Raw genomic sequence first — 11,238 nt, 5'->3', positions numbered from 1 at the left:
TCCTTTCAAGGTAGGTTGTTGGAAAAAGAATCGCTCGGTTGTCTAGTACGGAATCTCAAGATGGCGTCGAGTGGAGGAGATGGAGAACCGGACTGGGCTGCTGATGTACGACCGCTTTTATCAGCTTCGTACACAGCTTTTGAAACGAAAGAGCTACCTCAGCTTATAGGATCTATAATAAACAGGTAAACATCGTGCCTGTTTGCGAATTGCAGTGCTCCGTTGACAAGAAAGATGGTGTATATAACAGCTAGCTAGCATGCTAACTTGGTTAGCTTCTTCACTCAGCTGGATTGCATAGGTGTTAGCATAGCTTGCTAGCTACAGTAGCTATGCCCAGAAGGAATCTGCTTCATCATCAGGCCGAATAGGGTGCGTAGCGTTACGTGCTAGCAATGTTAGCTAGCTCGGTAAAACATCCCTGACATTTATATACTGCAGCTTACGTTAAAGTAAAACATTATTGTAAAACCATAAATTCTGAAGCGTATTTTGTCATATTTTGCATGTTAATACAACCCGTTTTAAAGCCCGAACATTGTCACTTAGCTAGCTTGTTAAATTGAGGCTTTAGTTAGCCACAGCTAACGAGCTAGCCAGCATTTCTAGCCTCAGAAGAATCGAAAACGAAAGCTTAGCCTGTGGTTCTTTTTTAAAAACTTGAGGGTAAATTTGTTTATGTTGCTGATGCCATTTTGTTGTTCTTGAATGTTTTAGATAATAGTTATATTTATGTCAACATCACGAGTGGACAGCTGTTGACGTGATCGTTTCAAATGTCATTTGATGTGGGGCTAGCTAGTTAAGTAAGTTAGCTAACGTTAGCTAAGTATTCAAGATCAACATTTGACTTTGCTCTCCCCGATCCGTTCGAGTTGGGTAACGTTAGCACAACGGGCTTTCAACAGGTAACTTACACAATCTGGGACATTTCCTGCCGTTCAATCAACGGTCGTTTCAGCTATTGATTACCCATTGATTTTTGAAGAATTATAGTGGCACTAAACTAAGGCATTTGTAAGCTATCTCGACCGTATTATAACCCAAATAATGATTAGGCCTAGCAAGGTTGTATGCTTTGTTGTCATTTTAGGACGATGTTTTTATAGCTTCAAATTAGAGTCATCATTTCAGGATGTCTGAATGTGAGTGGTTATTTCTCCGGCCAACTCCCTGAGCTGAAGTGGTGAGGCTGCTATTGCACATATTTGTTCTAGCACAACACTAGCCGAACTGATTAAACTAATCATCAAGTTTTTGGTGAGTTGAATCAGGTGTACTTTGCTGGCAGGTGTATAAAGTCGAGCACACGGCCATACAATCTCCATAGACAAACATTGGCGGTAGAACGGCCTTAGTGAAGAGCTCAGTTACTTTAAACTTGGCATGACATAAGATGCCATTTTTCCACCAAGTGAGTCAGTCAAATTTCTGCCCTGCTAGAGCTTCCCAGGTCAATTGTGTGTGCTGTTATTGTGAAGTGGAAATGTCTAGAAGCAACAAGGCAAGCTCTCAGAAAGGTACCGCCTCCAGTGAGTAAAACAATCGTATGACCTCGCGCCAAACAGCCTCTGGGAGCAACTTCAGCACACTAACTTTTAGTCGGCAGCTTCATGAAATGGGTTTTCATGGCCGCCGCCATTGAATAACGTCTTCACCGTCTGGCGGTGCAACAGACGAACCGGGGTTTGGCGGACACCAGGAGAACGCTACCTGCCCGAATGCATAGTGCCAACTGTAAAGTTTGGTGGAGGTATAATGGTCTCGGGCTGTTTTCATGGTTCGGTCTAGGCCCCTTAGTTCCAGTGTAGGGAAATCTTAACGCTACAACATACAATGACAATCTAGATGATTCTGTGCTTCCAACTTTGTGGCAACAATTTGGGCAAGGCCCTTTCTTGTTTCAGCATGACAATGCCCCCGTGCACAAAGCGAGGTCCATACAGAAATGGTTTGTTGATTGCTGTGGAAGAACTTGACTGGCCAGCACAGAGCCCTGACCTCAACCCCATCGAACACTTTTTGGATTAATTGGAACCCCGACTGCGAGCCAGGCCAAATCGCCAACATCAGTGCCCGACCTCACTGATGCTGCAGGGGATTTGCTTCCATTCAGCTACAAGAGCAATGTTCCAACATCTAGTGGAAATCCTTCCCAGAAGAGGGGAGCCTGTTATAGCAGCAAAAGGGGAACCAACTCCATGTTAATACCCATGATTTTGGAATGAGATGTTGGACGAGCAGGTGTCCACATACCTTTGATCGTGTTGTGTATGTATAACAGCAGCTCTGCCACTTCAACTCAGCTAAGGGTCTGGAGAAATATAACCACTCAATTTCATACACATCTCTGGATGCATGGACTGACAGACAGTCCATGACATGATACTTTTGAACAAAATTTGAAGCTATAAAAACATTGTACTCCAGCAACAACAAAATACAAACCGATATGTGAATCAGTTTGACCTTTGGTTGGTGGTCCCCCAGAACTCTAAACCACAATATGTACTGTCCTAGGAAAACACGTTCTCAGGGCTTGACATGCAGGGTCGCCTGCTGTCTTGGGGAGGTTTTGGAAGCTCTCCAGGCCAGTTGATCATCCCCGTCATCGATGTCCCAGTGGAAATGTTTTTTATTGTAATAATGCTATTTTTCATCTAGACTATATAATTGATTTATTAAAAAGATTCCTGAAACTGTTTATTCGTTATGCCGATTTTTATTTATCACACGAGCAGCCCATAGATAATCTGTCGGGTAGAGAGTTTGCAGCTCTCAAACAGCTGGTTGTTGCTTGGAGCAGTTTACTGAAGATGGAACATCTTGCCTGCCACTACTACTTATCCAAGTTATATCAACCAGTAAATGCTAAGGCAAGAATGGGTATGCAACCCAGCTATTTAAAAAGTTTTTAAAGTCTTGGTTGAATATTTGCTTTAGGCAATTCAGTCATCATGGAATAGCCTATCTTGAAAATCAGATATTTTTCTCTAGGCTTTTTGGTACTTGAAAAGTAACTTGAAAAGTAATTGAAGGTATGCTAAACAATTGATCATGAGCAAGACCATATTTAGTTGTTGGCTTCAACTTGGTTTTCCCACATAAAGCGTCCCTTTAAAAAAAAAAAAATTCATGATACAATAATTAAACTCTTCAACCTCTCAGATGGAGAGACTGATAAACTTCATTAGTGTGTTTCTGTCAGGAACATACTGTCTATTTAGTCAGGCAATAATGCCCACATTATTCAGACATATTTCACGATGTCATCATTTGAATGATAATGCCTATTTTAAAAAAAACAACATTATTCTAAATGGTAATGCATACATTTGGGGGAGGAGTTTTCCTTCTGTTTTTAAGGCTACTCATTGGCTGACCTATTATTGTGTTCTGTATTTGTTCATGACATAGCATATATGTGTATGTATGTATGTATGTATGTATGTATGTATCTACTTGTCTTGAACTGTAGTTTTGTAATTCATTTATTTTGTAAATGACCCCCTTCCCTCTTAAATTTCCATGTCATTGCAGTGAATCTGAGATCCTACACCATGATAAACAGTATGAGCCATTCTACTCGTCCTTTGTGGCACTCTCTGCTCATTACATCACCACAGTCTGTGGACAAAGTATGTTCCAACGACCCAATAACTACCCGTTTTAACTACTTCCTCAATATTATCTACCTTTTTTTTTTAAACTACTACTTCTTTGTAAATGTCTTTTATTTTTTGTGAGTAGAGAGGAAAGAAATGTTTGATAGTAACATGGATACAGTAGCTCAATTCTGTTTGCAGGCTTGTTTATAGTTAAATAAATGGTCAAAATAAATAAGAATTGTATTTGCAAATGAGTAATTAGAAGGCCACACATGCATGTTGTCTCTCTCGGCTTCTCTTCACCTAGTTACAGTTGTCTTATTTCCTATTTTTCGTGGCCTTGTAGTATATCACAGTTGTAAATGAGGTCTAGCCTACCTGGTTAATAAATAAAAGTAAAATATATAAATGTACATTACAATTATTTACTAATCTTTAGTGCAGAGGGTTTTGTCCATTTGATCATGAGGCAATTGCATATCCATCCTCTTCTGCCTCTGTCCTCTCCACCTCTAGTCCCCAGAAACCAGTTGCTGTCAGTAGCAGCAGCCTGTAAAGTATTGATTGAGTTCTCACTGCTGCGACTGGAGAACCCTGACGAAGCATGCGCAGTCTCACAGGTGAGAGAAGTACATCCTCGTCGTCCCTCAAGCCTGATCCCAGATCTGTTTGTGCTGTTTTTCCCGCCTCCTTATAGTCATTGTCACGCCAGAGTTTAACGAAGACCGCGCGAACAGATCTGGGATCAGCCAGGCTATCCGTCCTGCATTGCGTTAATCTAAACCGGCTCTGTGTATTTTTATCCCGTGTGATTTTCTGCAGACAGTCAGCAGGGACGTACATTTTCCTGGTTTTAATCTGGAATCCATTCAGTGCCTTCAAAATATTCACACCTCTTGACTTTTTCCATGTTTTGTTGTTACAGCCTGAATTTATAATTAATTAGAGATTGAGATTGTCACTGATCTACATGCGATAATCCATAATGTCAAAGGCTAATTTAGGGTTTTTGACTTGTTTACAAATTCATAAATTTAAAGCTGAGTATGTCTCCAGTCCAATAAATATTCAACCCCTTTTGTTATGGCCTAAAAAAAAAGTTCAGGAGTAAAAATGTGCTTATCAAGTCACATAATAAGTTGCATGGACTCACTCTGTGTGCAATAATAGTGGTTTAACATGATGGTTGAATGACTACCTCATCATCTGAATTTCAAACATAGATTCAACCACAAAGACCAAGGGAGGTTTTCCAATGCCTCGCAAAGAAGGGCACCTATTGGTAGATTTTATTTTATTTAAAGCAGGCATTGAATATCCCTTTGAGCATGGTGAAGTTATTACTTACACTTTGGATGGTGGATCAATACCAGGGCCTAAAATGTACTTTTTGGTCCAACAGCAACTATGTCAAGTAGATATAATAATAATAATAATAATAATAATAATAATAATAATAATAATAATTAGTAGTATCATTATTATTATTCTGGACTTTTTTATTTGACATTTTTTGTTTGAATTTTAACCATTAAAACACTAACAGATGAGCATGCTTTGTAGTGTTTCTAAAACAATAAATGTATACAGTGGAAAGTATTCAGACCCCTTGACTTTCAACATATTTTGTTACATGCCTTATTCTAAAATAAGATGAAATGTATTTTATCCCTCATCAATCTACGTGCTACCACATAACGACAAAGCGAAAGCAGGTTTTTAGAAATGTTTGCAGATGGAAACACTGTATACTCACTTTACCTAAATATTCAGACCCTTTACTCAGTACTTTGTTGAAGCACCTTACAGCCTCGAGTCTTATTGGGTATGACGCTATAAGCTTGGCACACCTGTATTTGGGGAGTTTCACCCATTCTTCTCTGCAGATCCTCTCAAGTTCTGTCAGGTTGGTTGGGGAGCGTCGATGCACAGTTATTTATTTTTATTTGACCTTTTATTTAACTAGGCAGTTCAGAACAAATTCTTATTTTCAATGACGACCTAGTAACAGTGGGTTAACTGCCTGTTCAGGGACAGAACGACAGATTTGTACCGTGTCAGCTTGGGGATTTGAACTTGCAACCTTCCGGTTACTAGTCCAACGCTCCAACCACTAGGCTACCCTGCCGCCCGTTATTTTCAGGTCTCTCCAGAGGTGTTCGATCGGGTTCAAGTCTGGGCTCTGGCTGGGCCACTCAAGGTCATTCAGAGACTTGTGCTGAAGCCACTCCTACATTGTCTTGGCTGTGTGATTAGGGTCTTTGTCTTGTTGGAAGGTGAACCTTCGCCCCAATCTGGGGTGCTGAGCGCTCTGGAGCAGGTTTTCATCTAGGATCTCTTTGTACTTTGCTCCATTCACATTTCCCGTGTTCCTGATTAGTTTCCCAATCCCTGCCGCTGCAAAACATCTCCACAGCATGATGCTGCCACCACCATGCTTCACCGTAGGAATGGTGCCAGGTTTCCTCCAGACGTGACACTTGGCATTCAGGCCAAAGAGTTAAATCTTGGTTTCATTACACCAGATAATCTTGTTTCTCATGGCCTGAGAGTCCTTTAGGTGCCTTTTGGAAAACTCCAAGCAGGCTGTCATGTTCCTTTTACAGAGGAGTGGCATCTGTCTGGCCACTCTACCATAAAGGCTTGATTGTTGGAGTGCTGCAGAGATGGTTGTCCTTCTGGAAGGTTCTCCCATCTCCACAGAGGAACTCTGGAGCAGCTCTGTCAGAGTGACCATTGGGTTCTCGGTCACCTCCCTGACCAAGGCCCTTCTCCCTCGATTGCTCAGTTTGGCCGGGCGGCCAGCTCTAGGAAGAGTCTTGATGGTTCCAAACTTAATTTAAGAATGATGGAGCCCATTGTGTTCTCGGGTCTCTACGGACAATTCCTTCTACCTCATGGCTTGGTTTTTGCTCTGACATTAACTGTCAACTGTGAGACCTTTTTATATAGACAGGTGTGTGATTTTCTAAATTATGTCCAATCAACTAAATTTACCCCAGGTGGACTCCAATCAAGTTGTAAAACATCTTAAGGATGATCAATGGAAACAGGATGCGCCGGAGCTCAATTTCTAGTCTCATAACGAAGGGTCTGTTTTTATAAATTAGCACAAAAAAAATAATCTAAAAATCTGTTCTCGCTTTGTCATTATGGGGTATTGCATGTAGATTGGGGAAAATGTTTTTTTTTTTTATTAATTTGAGAATGAAGCTGTAACGTAACAACGTGGGAATAAGGACGTTTTCTGGATACTTCCCCAATGCACTGTATTTTCAAGCATGGTGGTGGCCGCATCATGTTATGGGTATGCTTGTCATCGGCAAGGGACGAGGGAGTTTTTTTAAAAGGATAAAAATAAACGTAATGGAGAAAAGCACAGGCAAAATCCTAGTGGTAAACCGGGTTGTCTGCTTTCCAACAGATACAGACAAATTCACCTTTTCCGCAGCACATTAACCTAAAACACAAGGCCAAATATACACTGGAATTGCTTACCAAGACGACTTTGAATGTTCCTGAGTGGCCTAGTCACAGTTATGACATCAATCGGCTTGAAAACCTTTGCCAAGACTTAACATTGGCTGTCAAGCAAGGATCAACAACCAACTTGAAAGATCTTGACCCTTTTTTTTCCCTTTAAAGAGTAATGGGAAAATATTGTACGATCCAGGTGTGCAATCGTCATAGAGATTTACCCAGAAAGCCTCACAGCTTTATTCACTGCCAAAGGTGATTCTAACATGTATTGACTCAGGGAGTTGAATACATATATTAGTGTTTTGATTATTCCATTAATACAAACTCAAATAGACATTTCTTCCACTGTGACATTTTAGATTATTCTGTATAGATCGTTGAAAAAACAACAACAACAAACAAATCTCTTTTAATCCCATTTTCTAACAAATTTTTTAAATGTATGGAGAAAGTCAACAGTTGTGAATGCTCTATTGAAGGCTATGTAAATAATTGAAACTCACCTAATTCCTCTGCCAAAATTTTGTCCTTGTCCTTATTTTGTCCTGGTGACATCCCAAGAAGACTAATTTTCTCCCCCCCTTCTCTTCAGAAACACCTGATCCTCTTAATAAAAGGGTTGTGTACCGGCTGTAGCCGCCTGGACAGAACTGAGATCATCACCTTCACAGCCATGATGAAGTCGGCCAAACTTCCCCAGACCGTCAAGACACTCTCCGACGGTGAGTCCTCTGCTTTTTGCTGAGATACTATCTCGCTGTATCGACGTTGTTAAATGTAGACTCGGTGCGTATGTATCAGATCATTCTATGTTGTTGGAGTATGTAAAATATAGCCTTCACATTTGTTAGGGCAACAAAGTTTGTAAACAAACCAATGGCTTCATCAGTATTTGTCAGAAGACCGCTATGGTGCTACTAGTCTAGTCAACAGGTTTAGACAGCTATGGTACTACTAGTCTAGTCATTAGACAGCTATGGTGCTACTAGTCTAGTCATGAGACAGCTATGGTGCTACTAGTCTAGTCATTAGACAGCTATGGTACTACTAGTCTCGTCATTAGACAGCTATGGTACTACTAGTCTAGTCAACAGGTTTAGACAGCTATGGTACTACTAGTCTAGTCAACAGGGTTAGACAGCTATGGTACTACTAGTCTAGTCAACAGGGTTAGACAGCTATGGTACTACTAGTCTAGTCAACAGGGTTAGACAGCTATGGTGCTACTAGTTTAGTCATTAGACAGCTATGGTACTACTAGTCTCGTCATTAGACAGCTATGGTGCTACTAGTCTAGTCAACAGGGTTAGACAGCTATGGTACTACTAGTCTAGTCAACAGGGTTAGACAGCTATGGTACTACTAGTCTAGTCATTAGACAGCTATGGTACTACTAGTCTAGTCAACAGGTTTAGACAGCTATGGTGCTACTAGTCTAGTCATTAGACAGCTATGGTACTACTAGTCTCGTCATTAGACAGCTATGGTACTACTAGTCTAGTCAACAGGTTTAGACAGCTATGGTACTACTAGTCTAGTCATTAGACAGCTATGGTGCTACTAGTCTAGTCATTAGACAGCTATGGTGCTACTAGTCTAGTCATTAGGCCGCTATGGTGCTACTAGTCTAGTCATTAGGCCGCTATGGTGCTACTAGTCTAGTCATTAGGCCGCTATGGTGCTACTAGTCTAGTCATTAGACAGCTATGGTGCTACTAGTCTAGTCATTAGGCAGCTATGGTGCTACTAGTCTAGTCATTAGACAGCTATGGTGCTACTAGTCTAGTCATTAGACAGCTATGGTGCTACTAGTCTAGTCATTAGACAGCTATGGTGCTACTAGTCTAGTCATTACACAGCTGTGGTACTACTAGTCTAGTCATTACACAGCTATGGTGCTACTAGTCTAGTAATAGACAGCTATGGTGCTACTAGTCTAGTCATTAGGCAGCTATGGTGCTACTAGTCTAGTCATTAGGCAGCTATGGTGCTACTAGTCTAGTCATTAGGCAGCTATGGTGCTACTAGTCTAGTCATTAGGCAGCTATGGTGCTACTAGTCTAGTCATTAGGCAGCTATGGTGCTACTAGTCTAGTCATTCGACAGCTATGGTGCTACTTGTCTAGTCAACAGGTTTAGACAGCTATGGTACTACTAGTCTAGTCATTAGACTGCTACGGCGCTACTAGTCTCGTCATTAGACTGCTACGGCGCTACTAGTCTACTTGTTGCTTAGTTGTTCCCCTTGATGAAATTTGGGGGGGGCTGTGGTTCGGCCCGCCATCCCTCTGTCTGTCCGTTCATACGTTAGTCATCTCAGACAGCACTGGCCTGATTTATTTTTTATTAAACTTGGGTGAGTGATGCATCTTGCCAGAGAGGTCCGGCATACTAAATGACAATCATTGGTCCAAGGTGGGAGCTGTAGTAATTCACTGAAATGTGTGAGACACCAGAGAGGAAGAGGTGAAACAAGAGGGGAAACTGGGACCAAAATCGGTGTTCCCAAGTAGGTGGTGTTTTTTTTCTCCTCTCTCATCAGGCAAGGAGATTTTGTATGGAAGTCAGTGTTGACTTTGGAATGGTTAATTTGCGGCGTGTGGCTGACTTGACCGTGTTCAGGTTTCGCTGTGCTTTGTTACGAGAGTGTACTGATAAGTAGGGCACGCGACATCGCGGCAACGTTGAGAGTTTTATATTTTTATATTTTGGAGTTGTGCCTGTTGTTCACATGAGTGTATCTGCTCTTTCATTGGCTGGAATGGTCCCCCCCCTCCCCTCCCGACTGCAATTCCAAAATATTTAGGAAAACATGACAACTTTTTAAAAAAAATTCCCACCTTTATTTTAACCTAGAAGGCTAGTTGACAATAAGTTCTCATTTACAACTGCGACCTGGCCAAGACAAAGCAAAGCAGTGCGACACAAACAGCAGAGTTACACAATCAAACCTATCGGTTACTAGTCCAACACTCTAACCACTAGGCTACCCTGCCACCCAATAACACACGAGAAAAATCTGTATGCAGTGTGTGCAAATGTGGGGAGGTATAAGGCAATAAATAGGGCCTAGTGGCGAAGTAATTACAATTTAGCAATTAACACTGGAGTGATAGATGTGCAGATGATGATGTGCAAGTAGAGATACTGGGGTGCAAAAGAGCAAGAGGTTAAGTAACAATATGGGGATGAGGTAGTTGGGTGGGATATTTACAGATGGGCTACGTACAGGTACAGTGATCGGTAAGCTGCTCTTGACAGCTGATACTTAAAGTTAGAGGGAGATTTTAGTCTCCAGCTTCAGTGAATTTTTTTTTTTGCTATTCATTCCAGTCACTGGCAGCAGAGAATGGAAGGAAAGGCGACCAAAGGTCGTGTTGGCTTTGGAGATGACCAGTGAAATATACCTGCTGGAGTGTGTGCTATGGATGGGTGTTGCTATGGTGACCAGTGAGCTGAGATAAGCCAGGGCTTTACCTAGCAAAGACTTATAAATGACCTGGAGCCAGTGGGTTTGGTGACGAATATGTAGTGAGGGCCAGCTAATGAGAGCATACAAGTCGTAGTGGTGGGTGGTATATGGGCCTTTGTTGACAAAACGGATGGCACTGTGATAGACTACATCCTGTTTTCTGAGTGGAGTGTTGGAGGCTGTTTTGTAAATGACATCGCCAAAGTCAAGGATCGGTATGATGTTCAGTTTTACGAGGGTATGTTTGGCAGCGTGAGTGAAGGAGGCTTTTATTTGCGAAATAGGAAGCCGATTCTAGATGCTCTGAAAATCAACTCCCATGTTGGCGTGAGATGTCGGCCATTCACTTGTCATATGTTGCTCCACTACAATATTATATCATGATACGTTAATACATACTGTGTTCAGTGTAACTGCCCAAAAAATATCCACGGATGTAAGGTCATGCTTAGTTCAATGGGACAAATAGGCTAATTCGCTAGCTAGTCATGTAGCTTTTACATTTTTTTTTATTTTTTTTTAGATTGTCTTTTTTTTTTTTTTGAATGTTAGCTGGATGAATACCATTTATTCTTCCTAGCTTAGATTTATGAAGTTAAACGTTTTCTGACTCGAGTCATCCTTTATATCTGCGTTGCCATTGACTTGACTAGTATGAGGTTAAATGGATGCCTGGGA

The 11,238-nt window shown here is 41.3% G+C and overlaps 1 protein-coding gene across 1 annotated transcript in view; it reads left to right on the top strand.

Annotated features, from left to right (window-relative positions):
- The first annotated feature begins 25 nt into the window (after positions 1-25).
- LOC135504726 (E3 ubiquitin-protein ligase UBR4-like) overlaps positions 26-11,238 on the top strand; it is a 135,648-nt gene continuing 124,435 nt past the window's right edge. The window contains 4 exon segments of the mRNA XM_064923538.1: positions 26-185; positions 3,541-3,638; positions 4,125-4,228; positions 7,681-7,810. Of these exon segments, the coding sequence (XP_064779610.1) occupies positions 61-185; positions 3,541-3,638; positions 4,125-4,228; positions 7,681-7,810 (457 nt within the window). The 5' untranslated portion in view covers positions 26-60.

The sequence above is a fragment of the Oncorhynchus masou genome, chromosome 18 (assembly GCF_036934945.1).
Source record: "Oncorhynchus masou masou isolate Uvic2021 chromosome 18, UVic_Omas_1.1, whole genome shotgun sequence".
Classification (NCBI taxonomy): Eukaryota; Metazoa; Chordata; class Actinopteri; order Salmoniformes; family Salmonidae; genus Oncorhynchus; species Oncorhynchus masou.
The sequence above is the reverse complement of the archived record's forward strand: the minus strand, read 5'-3'. Positions and strand labels throughout refer to the sequence as shown.